This window comes from Natrix helvetica, assembly GCF_964273705.1.
Source record: "Natrix helvetica genome assembly, chromosome: 1".
Lineage (NCBI taxonomy): Eukaryota > Metazoa > Chordata > Lepidosauria > Squamata > Natricidae > Natrix > Natrix helvetica.
The window spans coordinates 240,511,318-240,526,734 of NC_138548.1; the positions used below are offsets into that span (position 1 = coordinate 240,511,318).

Below are 15,417 nucleotides of genomic sequence, written 5' to 3' on the forward strand. Positions count from 1 at the left end.
ATAATTATCAAGATTTGGGTCTCAAATTACCGAACTCAGAAAACAAACAATTCGTTTCAAATTATCTATGCAGTTTTTATATATCTGGTATTCAGAAATACAAAAGTAGATAATACTTCACTTAAAAACACTATTACTATTATTACTGAATATTACCAAGATACCACACCAAGCATAACAACAAATCCATGGCACGACAAAACATTTCCCATTGACAAATAAGAAATTTCTCAAAACAGCATTAGATAATGTTTCATTAGCATGTTGAAACAAAAATAAACAGCTTGTTTCAAAGATCAATGAAAGGAAAAAAATGTTATATTTGTACAATTAGATTAATGCTCCCTTACAAGCAGAAATTTCAAAGATACTTTATGCCAAGTACAGATTGTAGTGGAATGGTTTTTAAAAGCATTGAAATGGCTTAGTAGATTATATATTAGTTATTTTTGAAATAATTAAGTTCAAGACTAATCATTTGTAGAGGAAGAATTCATCTTTTAAAAGCCATTGATTACTGTTGTTGCCGCTAGTAATATCATTTTAAAAAAACTCTTCATATATTCCTATTGCACTTTCATCCATTTAGGATCATACATCTAGTCAAAAAGCTCCAAATATTGCAGTCTTTGTCAAGCAGTGTATTATTACATAGGCTCTCTCAAATACGGTGAGCAAAAATTAAAATAAACACAATCACTTTTACAGCTAAGTAGATAGGTACAGCAGTTGCATTCCTAGTTCAATGAAAAATAATTTTCAATCCCATCACTATTTAGAATGGTCTTTTCCCTATCCTAATCTATTTGTATTGAGCCCTTTTTTCACCTCCATTTTATTTTATTATACATGTATGTATACTTTTCTTAGCCTATTCTTATGAATGAGTCACCATCTCTCCCAGACTTTTGTATGATTCCTTGCTGAATGATTCCAGAGTCAGTTATGTTTCTTGATCTTATATTAAAGCTCTGTGTTTTATATATTCTCCTTGCTACAACATTTTATAGGCAACTAATTAATCTGTGCCCTGTTAGGTCATGTAACCGTAATGGGCAGGCTTCATTATGACCATGGCTCAACGACTATCTCTGTATGCTCCTCAGCCTCCACTGGATTCAAACTTATATTGTCTGTAAATTTTACAGTACTATCTCTGTATGCTCCTCAGCCTCCACTGGATTCAAACTTATATTGTCTGTAAATTTTACAGTACTGTCTTACTATAAACATTAGCTTTTTAAAATTCCCCCTACCAGGATTATCACTTGATGTGATGGAGGACTCAGTAGCTTCACTGTGCCCGAGAAGGGTTCTAGTAGGATTGTTTTTTTTTCAATAAGACTGAAAGATGAGAGTAGGTGGATTAGGGATTAAAATGAAGCCAACCCATGGTAGACCCAGAACTCCAAAATCAAATCCAGAAGAAGCAATGGCAAACCTCTTCTTCATTACTGCCAAGAAAAGGGTATCATTATGGCTGAAATACTTAGAAAAAGCTTGGTACCAGATGAAGAAATCAAACTGGCACCATTAATATCTGGCCACTTCAATGGTGCCAATATCAAAAGAGACATACAGAACGTAATCTGAATATGGAATATTAGAATCCTTTACCAAGAAAAGTTTGAAACTTCAGAATGGAAACAAAGTAGGGTGTTTTAGGAATAAAAACTTGATATTTTTGAACCAAAAAAATGTAGATGGACTGGAATGCATATGAAATCAGTTTATTACCTGATAATATTATTTAGGACAGGAGATCCTACAAAACAATGGAAAGGTAATTATATTTAAAAAGGACATTCTAAGTATGTGTTCAGTTCAGTTACACCCCAGTAAAGCACACCATGTCGGGGTTAGTATGCATCCAGCGAATATCAAAGTTTTACAAATGTATGTCTGTAATACAGAGACAATGGAAAAAGAACAAAGAATTCTATGACAAATTGTAAGAGAGGCAGTGAACAAAATCTAAAAAGAAAGCAATGTTACAAAAGGAAAGCTAAGATTGGAAAATTAGAGAATCTGGAATTATTAAAAAAATTGGATTGGGTAAATGCAATGCTGCAGGAGACAGATTAGGAGAACTTTGCAAAAATAATTCTTTATACATTGCCAATACCTTTTTTAAACAAAGCCCTGTGGACATCACTAGAAGGACATTAAAATGAAATCAGCTGCATAATAGCATACAGACAATAGAGAAGTACAATCCAATCAGTGAAATGTTTCCAAGTTACAGACTATGGAACATGAATTACTGTTGTCAAATATATAGGTTAGGAGTAGAAAATTTAAAAGAATATGGGCACTAATAAGATACAAGCTAGAGAATATAAAGCCATAATATAAGGCATGTATATAAGGAACAGAAATGGAAACTGAGAGCTGGTTTAGAGACAATTGAAATCAAACAGAAATATTGTACAGAAATATTTGTGGATAGAGAATATATTCAGAAACTGAATCTAAAGTGAGGTATGAGGGACAATAGATCAACTTTCAAATAAGACAGCACCAGATGCAGATAAAATAATCCCTGACCTGGTTAACACTACAGCAGAAGAGGCAGTTAAAGTACTAATAGTTCAGGGCGTAGACACAGATTGACTAGCCTACTAGATCTATCTATCTATCTATATTTGAAAAGGAAAATGCAAAAGAATTACCAAACCATTGCATCAATTCTTAATGAAAAGTTTTTCCTAAAATCTTACAAGGAACAATAGAGAAATGGATGGAGAGAGAAATGCCTTAAAACAGGAAGACTCCTCCAAAGCAGCAGAAGGTTTGATCAGATAGCAACTGTAAAATGAACAACAGAGAGTACACATGTCTTAAAAAGAGATTTAGCTTTAGTTTACTTATTGCTGAAGGGCCTGATCTGCAGATAATGCCGTAATATGGAATATATTCAGACTAATGAATGTGCCAGCAATTCTGATTATTCTTCAGAAGAGGCAAGATTGATAAGATTGGAAAATGAGTGATTCAAAATAAGCAATCAAATAATACAAAAGATTTCATATAGAGAAATATATAATAAAAATGGCAGGACTGGAAAAGATGATAACCGGACTCAAACTAAGAGGCCAAAACATTACTAATTTTATATATATATATATATTTAACATATATATATGTTGTAACACAAACAGATACTTATTTCCCTGGCTCAGCTGATAAAGGAGGAGAAGCCTGTGGCATAGTGGCTAAAACTCTTGCCTAGTGTATAATACAGCCCAGGTTCGAATCCCAGTAAGGGTATGGCTAGCTGATGAGAGCTAAATAGCTCGAAATGGATCTATACTAGTCTCCCTTTATTTTATCAGCACAAAATACAACACAAATATAAAAAGGCAACATTAAAAATAAAAATATGGGTTTCTGCCTGGATGGTTTTCTGTGATGAGCCGAAAGGACAGAAGGAAGGAGGAGTGAGCTCCCTCCCATATTAGGTCATACCAGGGGTTGTAACACAAACAGATACTTATTTCCCTGGCTCAGCTGATAAAGGAGGAGAAGCCTGTGGCATAGTGGCTAAAACTCTTGCCTAGTGTATAATACAGCCCAGGTTCGAATCCCAGTAAGGGTATGGCTAGCTGATGAGAGCTAAATAGCTCGAAATGGATCTATACTAGTCTCCCTTTATTTTATCAGCACAAAATACAACATATATATATATATATATATATATATATATATATATATATATATATATATATATATATATATATATATATATATATATATATATATATATATATATATATATATATATATATATATATATATATGTTTTCTGAGGTTTTCGCGGGTGTTTGTATGTATGTCTTTGGTTGTTCGGGTTTTCTCCCGCGTAGAATTGGAAGTATCTTCACGACGTTTCGATGAAGTCTCATTCATCATCTTCAGGCTGCTGCTTCCGGCTTGGTGCTTCTGGCTTGGTGCTTCCAGGAGCAATGTGAGATCTCAGCCGGTTCCTCTTTTTAACTGCCAGTGGTGGTTTGTGCTGATAGGGTGGGAGCTTGGCTGCATTCTGATTGGCTGGAGGTGTATTCTGATTGGTAGGGGCCTTGGCTGTGCTCTGATTGGATGGGAGTTTGGCTGTGCTCTGATTGGATGGGGGCGTGTTCTGTTTGGGTGGGGGCCTGGTTGTGCTTGTGTTAGTCTGAGTTGCGGAGGGATTTGAGCTGGTGAGCTGCGTTACTGTTGTTTGGCTTCGCGTTTGTGGTCGTGCCCCATCTCCGTGGTGGGCATCAGTTTGCTTCATGTATGGATTGGAAGGGTTTAAAGTGGCTAATAATGCAGCTGTGGTCTGGCTTCTGGTTTGTGGTCGGGCTTCTGGTTTGTGGTCATTATCGGTGTGGGTTTGGGCTTGCTTTTTGCGTGGATGTGTGATAGTGACATCCTGTGTGGTTTTCGTGAGTGTGGGTCTGGTATCATTCTTAGTGTTAGGGACTCGTTTGTCAGTGAGGGCGGGTTTCCAAATGGCTGGTAGGCGGGAGGTATCATCTCGTTTATTCATGCTGTGTGGTCGTTTTTCTATCTCAATAGCTTCTCTGATTATTCTGTTGTTAAAGTGTTCAATTTTGGCAATAGTTCTGGTCTTTTTAAAGTCTATATCATGTCCTGTGGCTTTGAGGTGTTGGACCAGGGAAGAAGTTGGTTCCTCCTTTCTGACTGAGTTTTTGTGTTCTTCAATGCGTGCCTTTATTCTTCTGTTGGTTTGTCCGATGTATGTGGTGGGGCAGGTGGTGCATGGGATTTCATATACTCCTTGATTTTCTAACTCTATTTTGTCTTTGGGGTTTCTCAGGATGGTGGATATTTTTCGGTTTGTGTAGAATGCTGTCTTGATGTTGTGTTTGTGGAGGATCTTGCTGATTCTATCTGTGGTGCCTTTTATGTATGGGAGGAGGGCTTTGCCGTTTTCTTGTTCACTGTCTTGGATTTAGTGGGGTTTTCTTTTTGGATTAAGTTAGTGATATTGTTTCTTTGGAATCCGTTGGATGTTAGTACGTTGGTGAGAGTGTGTAGTTCGGTTTTGAGGTGTTGTTCGTCAGCTAAGCGTTTTGTTCTGGAGATGAGTGTCTTGGCTACAGAGTTGATCTGTGCTGGGTGGTGGTGTGAGAGTGCGTGCAAATAGCGGTTTGTGTGTGTTTTCTTCTGGTAGATGGTGTGTCCTAGGGATCCATCGGATTTCTTATAGACTAAGACATCCAGGAAGGGGAGTTGGTTATTGGCTTCTGTTTCCATGGTGAACTGTATTTTGGGGTGTAGGCTGTTGAGGTGTGTGAGGAAGTTATCCAGTTTATCTTTCCTGTGTGGCCAGATTATGAAGGTGTCGTCTACGTATCTGAGCCAGAGTTTGGGTTTGTGATCGGATTTTTCTAGAGCTTGGGTTTCAAAGTGTTCCATGTAGAGGTTAGCAATGACAGGTGAGAGGGGTGATCCCATGGGTGCTCCTTCTGTTTGTTTGTATTTTTGTCCATTATAGATGAAGTATGTGTTGGATAGGCAGTGGTTGGTCAGATCTAGGATATGTTTGGGGGGGTTGTATTTCTTTTGGATAGCTGTCAAGGCTTCTTTGATTGGTACTTGGGTGAAGAGTGATACAACATCGAAGCTCACGAGTAGGTCGCTGGGCTGTAAGTTTTGTTTCTTTATGATCTCTATGAACTGGAATGAGTTTTTTACGTGTGAGGTGATGGATTCTGCATAGGGCTGTAGTTGTTTGGCGAGAAATTTGGCTAGGTTTTGTAGAGGTGAGCCTATGGAGCTGACTATGGGTCTGATATATATTATATTTGTACTGATAAATAAATGAAGGGATTATCAGTACAAATATAACACAAATATAAAAGGCAACATTAAAAATAAAAATATGGTTTTCTGCCTGCATGGTCTTCTGTGATGAAGCCGAAGGACAGAAAGAGGGAGTAGTGACCTTCCTCCCATATTTAGGCATACCAGGGGTTGTAACACTAATACATATATATGTATGTATGTATGTATGTATGTATGTATGTATGTATGTATGTAAAAAGAACATTAACAAAAGTTCACTGGGAAAATAAAAGTAGAACGTGGAGATCTGATTTATTGCATATTAAGACAATGCTAATACCAAGTAGTATGCTTGGTAGAGAAACCCACATCATGCCAGAAGTGGAAGATACTACATTAGTGAACAGATTAATCCTAAAGATGACTACACTGATATTTAGACAAGACCACAGGAGATAAGGATATCTGATGACCATAAAGATCAGAATAGTTAAAGCATTATTTTTCCATTGGTAATGTTTAACTATGAAAGTTGGGCACCAAGAATGAGAGGGGGAGAGGGGGTCTTTGAACTGTGGATCTGGAGATGATTGCCGAGAATATCATGAACTTCAAGAAGAACCATGAAGTAAAAGATTGACTGCTCCCTTGAACAATTAAAAACAAACAGAAACTCACATTTTTTTCAACATGAGAAGTGAGTATATAATCCAGCTATTAAAATAATCCAGCTACTTAAAACAGTTGAAGAAAGATGAAAAGGAAGGCAAAAATAAAGTAGATGAACGAGATCAAGGAGATGTTCTTACAACTGTTATATCTGATTACCAGGAACAGGCTGAATATTTATCTATTTAGTTACCATAGTTCAGGCCCGATTTGGAGGTACCCAGCTAAGAAAGAACCTAAATGTACTACCAACCCACATCAGGCTTTGATTTGAGAGTTCTATTTTTCTGGTTAAAAGAAGCCTGTTATCATAACAATAATTTATGCAAACCTTGAGATTCAGATTCTAAGAACGGGATTTTCAGAAAGTCTTCAAAACCTGGTTCTTCCCTCAGGCTTCAAGGTCTGGATGTTAATGGGAGCTCAGTTTGTTTGCCTTGTTTTGGTTAATTACTTTTACCTGGCATTTTTTTTATATATTGGTATGTATGTTTGTTTGTTTTTATGCCTCATTAGCTGCACAGTTATTTGATTAGGATGGGCAGCTATATAAAACCGCAAACAAACTTACTAGCAAGGAGAATTCCATAGTGAGAAATTGGAATATCAGATACAGAATACAAGGAGGGAGGGAAGAAACTATTATATCAGCTTTAGTTTTGATGATGGAAATCACATTAAACAACATCACAGTAATTATCTATTATATATCCTATTCTCCTAAATTATTATATTCTATTGTATTTATGTCTTTATTCCTATAACTAGAATCATTGTACAGTCTACCTCCTGCTCCTTTTATTTCTTTTGTATAAAGTTTTAGATTGCAAAACCTTCCCAGATGATATCTCTATCCTTTGATTTTATAAAACACTATGAATAATTCTGGGACTTTTATGCTGCTATGTATGAATATGTTTATCATATTATATACAATATCTAAAAGTATCCTGTGAGAATTTTCAACACTAAGAGAATTTTTCCCTCTCTTTCTTAAAAAGCAACACTAGGAGTGTAGTTAAAATTACTTCTGTGCAATAAAAATGCATCTATGCTGCATACATCTTTCTTCAATTGGGTCAATGATTCATAGGTGTACTATGAAGAAATGGGTACATAATTGCTTGATAAAGAATATGAGAATTTTGGAATTACTAGATTATCCTTCCCCAACCTTGGCACTACCCAGAATTCAGAATTGTCAGGAATGGACACACTAGTTAAGGAATTCCTGAAGCCAAGATCATCCACAGGTGGACAGCCAAGTTTGAGTAACCTGGACATGAATTTAATAGTTTAGTAACTTACCCTAAATGCAGTCCCTTCCTCTATAATGGTAGGCAGCTGAGATAGGCATATATCCACAGCAAGATCCCATGCTTGCCTGGGGAAAGATAAAAAGATAGGGGCATTACAAGATTGGACAAAACTATATGCAACATCATCACCTCACTTACGATACATGTTACTTGCTTTGTGCTAGTAAAATGAGGGACACTTAGATTAGTCTTTTCCCAATTAGTATATTCTATACTTAATAACTCAAAGCAGTTTATTATATCCAGTATGTGAACCAAAACATAAATCAGTACTGTAGATAACAAATTCACTAAAAATTCCATGGCACAAAAGTGCTTAGGCCATTCTCAAATCATCGGAAAGATAAAAAGATCAGAATCAAATGATTCTCTCTAAGGAGAGCATTTCAAAGTTGTCTTTGAAAAATTCACCACTATAGATGAAAAGAAAAGAGTTTGGGGAAGTTTAATTCTGTCTATTTATGTGGGACATACTTGCTCTGAAATAGTAGCAAATAAAAGTGTGTGTGTGGAAACAAAGGAGATGGAAGTTGATTTTTTAAAATATAAAGAATGGTTTATAAAATTTAGCAAACAGAAATATTTCATGAAACATAACCTATCTGCTTATGTTAGGAGGCAGTCTTATGTCTGATCTAATCACATTTGTATACACCCGTCTTGCTATCTAAGTGACTCTGAACGGTGTACAAATAAGAAAAACCATAACATCCATACAAAGTTTAAAAAAAAACTTTTTAAATAAAGTTTTTAAAAATCCCAAAATTAAAAAGATGGAGTGGGTGCCCTCAGACCACCATCCATCTCCAGGGTTGCATAACACTATTGGATCCCCATGCTAGTTGACAGAGACAAGACTTAATGCTCTTTCAGAAGAATGAGGGCTGCTGACTTATGGGGCAAGATGCTTCAAAGTGCAGAGACAACAGAAAAAGAGGATCTCTTCCTTGACCCTGCCAACTGATGAGTCCGTAACCTGCCCATCCTTCCTCTCTGACAGACTGAGAGAGATCGATGTAATTGGGATAAGATGGTTCCTCAGGTAACCTGGTCCTATGCTGTGAAAGAGTTTAAAAGTGATAACTAACATTTTAAATTTGTCCTGAAAATAAACTGGTACTCAGTGCAGCTTATGCAGCACAGGTGTTACATGCACAACCCCAGGGACACTCAGAACTGCCCAGTCAACTATATTCCAGATAGCTGCAGCTTCTAGATAATGTTCAAGGGTAGCCCCATGTAGAGTACATTGCAGTAGCTCATGCAGGAGATGACGATGAATAAGAGAAGGGTTTCATGTTCCAAGAAGGCCCAATTGCCACACAACAGTGCCTTCAGTTTATGCGCTGTGTTCATCTGGGACAGTGCAAGCCCATTCAAGATCACAGATAGTAGACATCAAAGACAGTGAAGTCCCCCACCCACAGCCATTCCATCCCTACCAGAGTTTAGTTTAAGTCTGTTGTTCCATGCTTGGTCCACAACTGAGAACAGATCTGAGCAATTTTACGTCCTAGTTGCATAAAGATTTGCTCCATGAGATCCCGAAGGTAAACTTCGGAGTGTCCCTTACCCAGGAGGATCTGCAGTGACCTGAAACAGGGCTGCCGAGTGACACTCTGATCAACTAGTTTCCTACCTCACTGCAGAAAGGGGTAGAATAAGGGAATCTCAAAGTTACCAGGACGTGATCTGACTGTGACAGGGGGGAAGAGATCCTCCCCCAGATTGCACTGCTACTGCTCTAAAAAGAAAACTATGTCTGATGTGTGGACATGAATAATCTGGGATAGGCCCGTGACCACCACTGCTTCTTAAGTTCATCTCAGGAATGGCTGATTGAAGTGCCCCAAAACTATAAACCTGGAGAACTCCACAGCCAATCCTGAGATGGCCTCAAGCAACTCAGGCAGGGAGACTCTTATGCAGCAGGGAAGCTGTTACATTAGCAACAATCCCAACTGATCCCACAAGCCTTTCTTCAAAAACAGAACTTCATGACTGGCAACTTTTGGAGCAGCATCCTGAAAACCCACAGAGATTCCCTGATAACAACTGCTACCTGCCCCCCACCCCCAATTCCACATCTCAGCTGGTGCCATACACGATAGCCTAAATCCAATTGGGAATATTTCAGAAAAGGGAACAACCCCATCCATTTTTAGGGCCCAGTTAGCTCTCAGAAATTTTTTTTTTATTTCAAAACTCCCTCCCTTATCTCTAAAGTCCTTTAGGTCTGCCCGGTCACTCTCCCTCAGTCCAATTTGAGATAAAGAGATGATAAAATGACGGGAGATCTTTATGCCTGATACCTTGAGCTCCTAGATTTTAGCAAAATATAATTTTAAGAAACAAACCCTGATGCAATTTTTTATATTGCTGGTAAACTGCGACAAGTATCTGATAATTTGACTTCACGCTGAGATGCCTAAGTAAATGGAATTTAGCTTATATTTCCCCAAAATAGCCTCCCTGTATACAAAAAAGATGTTCATTTATACTATGGAATAACTAGTGAAAACTAGATTTGAGTCTTTATAATTTTATCAAGAATCATTAGGAAAGTGCTTTTCACCACAAAATTTCTGATTTTTCTGGATTTCAAAGATGGCACTTTTTTCTTTGACGGAATAAGGAAGAAAAAAAGTTGCCTTTGAATCATGGTCATTGCTGTTATACAGACCCATTATTATAGTTTTCTAAGTATGATATGAAAGGCATTTAAACCATCTTCTTCAGAGATATTATTTCCCTCAGGACTTCACAGACGGTGGCCCACTAGGTGGGCTACCACTTAATTTCCAAGATGCTGGTTAAGTGATGGGCACATTAATAAGCAGCGGTTCAAAATTAATAGTCTAGCTGCACATGCTCTGTATCAGAATATAAGTATCTGAACATTTTTTTCGATGATAAAAATACGTAGAAATGTAGAAGTAGTACCAACTTCCAGCTAAGCAATATATCATTCTCCTCTACCTGTACATTCAGTTCAAAACTATTTAAATGCAAAATTATTCCGAAGTCCTTCAAGTAGCTTTTAAAGCATTCATTGGTATATTCTATGATATTTCTGCTATACTTTCAATACAGAGAATGAGGGGAAGAAGAATGAGAAAAGCAACTTAAAATATATTAATTTTTATTAATCGATCAATTTGTGATACCATATGCAGTCCCATATAAAGGTAGTCTTCATTTACTGACCACAATTGGGACCAATAACTTCATCACTAAACATTGCAATCATAAAGTGAAATAGCATGTGACCATACTTGACTTACCACATCAGACACATCTGCAATTGTTAAGGAAAGTAAGCATGATGAGGCATAATTTGCTATTTCCTTGGGCTTCCCCAATAATTTTGCTTGCTGGAAGCTGGCTGTGAAGGTTGCAAATAGCAATCATGTAACCATGGGTGTCTGTGATGTTTATTAACACGTGCCAGTTACCAAGCATTCAAATAATGATCCCATGACCATGGGGACACTGTGATGGCTTTAACTTTGAGAACTAATCTTAAAATCATTGAATCTTGAATGGTCATGAAATGAGTGGTCGGTAAGTGAGGACTAGCTGTACGGCTTTCTTAAAAGAGTAGTGGACAAGTGCTATGTTCTTCATAGTGCAAGAGCCTGAACACCTAGCTCTGCCAATCCACCTGGGGACCCAATGCACTGAAGGTGGCTGCTGGATTGATAGCAAACCCCACTTCCCCCCTGCTCCCCCCCGCACCGTTCCCTGCTTCTCTCCCCCCCCCATTTTAAATTTCATATTACTATGTTTTCACTGTTTATTTCATTGTTTCACTATTTTGCTACTGTTATGTTTATGCTTCTTATTATTTCTTTGTTTTTATGTTGTAAGCCGTCTAGAGCAGTACTAGGCAGCAAATTAATTACACACACACACAGCCTCTTTGTGCAACTGAAGCCAAGCAATACACAATCCCTTCCCCAATGAAGTCATGAAATTAAATGCCATAATATTATTTTTGTCCTGTATTTGGCTTCATAACAAGTTTCCAATCAATTTGAAGTTAAATATATCCAAGTCTTAATGAAAATTAAATCTAGGAGAGATTATTCTTTTATAGGGTTAAACTGATTATAAGGATGTTTCATAAAGTACAGATCAAATGGTACAATTCATAAACGTTCCCGCTATGCCAACACCACTGAAGAATCTAGGCAGAATCCAAGATGATTAAAGATGACTGCATATTGTGGTTGTGTCATTGTTCCAGTACCACTACAACTAAGCAAAGACCTGCCACTATTCTCCCACCGGAGAAAAAGGGGCGGTGATAGAGAGTATGTGTGCTTTGTAGGCTGTGTGGTTACATTTTTCTACATAAAATATTTTGCTATGTGCCTTTGAATTTATCTTTCCTTTTAATTAAATGCATAACACAGAGCCATAAAGATATAACTGAAATGGAAAGCTAAATTTACTGTAAAACAAGCCCTTGTCCATTATTTTAAACAGCAGTGAGTCTGACAACAGCTAGCAGGTTAATTCAGTATTTTTGCCTAACCATCTTTTATTTCTGACAGCTAATCAATAAGGCAATCACAAACGTATCTGAGCACACAGGCAACTTCTATACAATGCTTCCCCCCATCCCCATCTTGCTATATGTCCAAGTAAAATCTTATTTTAACAGGATTATAAACTGTACTATATCATCATCATATTCTTTTTGTTTTTAAGGAATGGAGAGAGGGAACATAAAGTAGAGCATACCTGTTTCTTCTTTGTGCTTTGTGACCCTAAAAATGTAACCGTTAAGCAATATCCAACATCCTCACGTAACATCTAAAGTAAGTAATTCCAAGGTTGCATATACAGCTAATCCATGATTTAGGACTAGAAATGAGCCCATAATTTATGTTGCTAAGTGAGAAATGTGTTAAGTGAATTTTGCCCCATTTTATGACTTTTCTTGCCACATTTGTTAAGAGAATTGCTGCAGTTGTTCAATTAGTCCCATGACTGTTCAGTGAATGTGGCTTCCCCATCATTGACTGCTTGTCAGAAGGTCACAAAAGGGAAACACATGACCCCCTGGGACACAGCAATTGTTATAAATATGAACCAGCTGACAAGCATCTGAATGTAAATCACGGGACCCCGGGGATGTGGCAATGGTCATAAGTGTGAAAAATGGTCATAAGTCATTTTTTAAAAAGACACTTAAAAAGACAAATTTATAAGTGTCGTTGTAACTTTGAATGGCCACTAAATGAGCTGCTGTAAATTGAGGATTACTTATATTCGTCTGAATGCCTTTCTTAAATCTTAATCTATTTTTCTAAACCTTAAGACTAGCCACAGATAGTCTTTGATTTATGACCACAATTGAGCCCAAACTTTCTGTTGTTAAGTGAGTAGCGCCTCAGTTTAGTGACCTTTTGGCACAGTTGTTAAAGAAATCACTATAGTTGTGAATCTGGCTTCCCCCGTTGACTTTGCTTATCACAAGCTGGCTGAGGAGGTTATAAATGGTGGTCGCATGACTCTGGGTCAGTGCGATTGTCAAAAATACATGCCTGGATTTTGATCACGTGACCATGGTTATGCTGCAATGGCTGTAAGTGTGAAAAATGGTCATAAGTCACTTTTTCCAGCACTGTTGTCACAAAATGAACGTAAGTCGGGGACTGTCTGTACTGCAACAACGCTTGTTAATCAGATTCAGAACAGAATTTACAAATAAGAAAGAAATGAATCTCAGGACTCTCCTGATCTTTCTTGAAGCACAGTTTCATCTGCTCTCTCTTTTCCATGATTCCTTCAGTAATGACCTTCCTCTTCGCAATAGGCTGCCTATATAATTATGAGATAATCAGGGGGTAATAAAAACAGCTTCAAAGCAAAAGCAATATATGGCTCCCACAAGCTCAATAAACACCCAGGATGCAGGCACAATGGTAAGAGAGAACAATTGCAGAAGGTATTAATCTCAGATTGTGACAAGAGCGGGAGTCAATTATTGCAATTAAATCTATATCCTGGCTCTAAATTCAGCTGACCAGGGTGTTGAAACCCTGAGCCTTATTGCAGAGGCTCGATTCATACGTTTGGAGACTGTTCCTTCTTCATGGATATATTTAGAAAAGTAATTCCTGGAAGCAAATAGCCCCTAAACGGGGCCAGCAAGAGATCTATGTAGTTGCAATGAAAACAACCAGCATCTCTTACCAGCTGATTGCTTAAGCCTGCATCTGGCCTGGGTTCCTTCCCCAGAGAGAAAAAGTAAAGCAAGAGTAAAGGAAGCCATACCCCTCCCTCTTCTTAACTGGTGCTCAGATAAGGTGTGCAGGGAGAGGGAGATTCCTAGAAATGAATGTGTTCTCTGTAGTTAATTCTCACTAGGCTTTGTTTGGTTTCTCCCCGGGTAACCTAATCACAACCTGAACATTTCCTTAGGCAGGCAATCCAGTCTGGACACCAGGGCAGGGGGGGGGGGGAGGATGGATAAATGACATTCTGTGAACAATTCTGACAGGCCCCTTCAATGTTTCGATCATTGGCTGTGGAGCATGGCCAACAACAAAGTCAAAAATCCAATTTCAGAGCTCACACCTCCCCTTGTTTCTCAGCTCTAACAAACCTAAACCTCAAAGAAGGCTACACATATCATTTATTTGTGTATTTTGTAAGGGAACACACAGACACTACGGTAACACCACTGAGCTTTGGGTCTAAGACTAACAATGCGGTTCAATTTTAAGGGAGAAAACAAGGAGGAAGGAGAGGCAATAGCAGGGAGAACTTTGATGCAAATGCTGTTTTTATCTGTGTATATATTGCTTAGGGAGGAAGAAATGGAACTAGAAGAGACACATTTACAAGTCTTGATTTGTACTGCTTGCAAATTGCACCAGACATGACAGGAGGTCATTAGACCATGGAGACAGATGTGACTAAAAGGCTTAACACTTCAAAAGTGTGTCAGGTAAAGAGGGCAAATGTTTCTGCCAAAGGGGATTGAGATGGGTGGTGGTGGTGGCAGGAGAGGACACTTCCTGCAAGGTCAGATCTTAAAACCTCAGAAATTCAGTGGTATTTAAAAAGGAGAATCCAGCAAATTAAAAGCAAAACGCTTTCTCTTCTTGAAGCCCACCATTAAAAATCAACACAATCATACTCTTGCAATATTATTTCTGAAAATTGTAATCAATTCACAGTCTCAGAATTTAGTATGCTTCTCTTCAGCAATAGAATGAGCTGGGAATTAGCCTGAATTTTGTCATAGATACAGCTCGATCCATTTTACTTTTCTTGCTGTACAGGTAGTCCTCGTTTAACAACTGTTGCTGTCGTTTGAAGTTATGGCGGATCCCCCCAAAGCTACCTATAATCCAGTTGCAAGGTTATGGATACTGAAGCACCCCTGTGATCATTTGCCTTTGCCTTTACCTGCCTATCTTCTTCGGGTCCATGCATGTCTCCCCCCACCCAAAAAAACCCTAGGCCTTATTCCCCCCCCCCCCACTAAGCTACACATTTTCCTCCTTACCTAACTCTTGAAGAGCACAAACTCTTCCACATCACTGGAACGGATCATTTCATCACGCAACTATGCCATGTGATTCTGGAAGCATCTGCCATGTTCCCAGAGGCCACA

The 15,417-nt window shown here is 38.0% G+C and overlaps 1 protein-coding gene across 3 annotated transcripts in view; it reads right to left on the bottom strand.

Moving 5' to 3' along the window:
• The window catches only part of RPTOR (regulatory associated protein of MTOR complex 1), a 423,475-nt gene that overhangs the window by 151,319 nt on the left and 256,739 nt on the right, over nucleotides 1-15,417 (bottom strand). For all 3 annotated transcript variants that reach the window (XR_014174604.1, XR_014174605.1, XM_081944023.1), the window contains exon 10: nucleotides 7,771-7,846. Coding sequence is in view for 1 of the 3 variants with exons in the window: in XM_081944023.1 (XP_081800149.1) it covers nucleotides 7,771-7,846 (76 nt within the window). In the remaining 2 variants the exon portion in view is untranslated. The remainder of the gene's footprint in view (nucleotides 1-7,770; nucleotides 7,847-15,417) is intronic.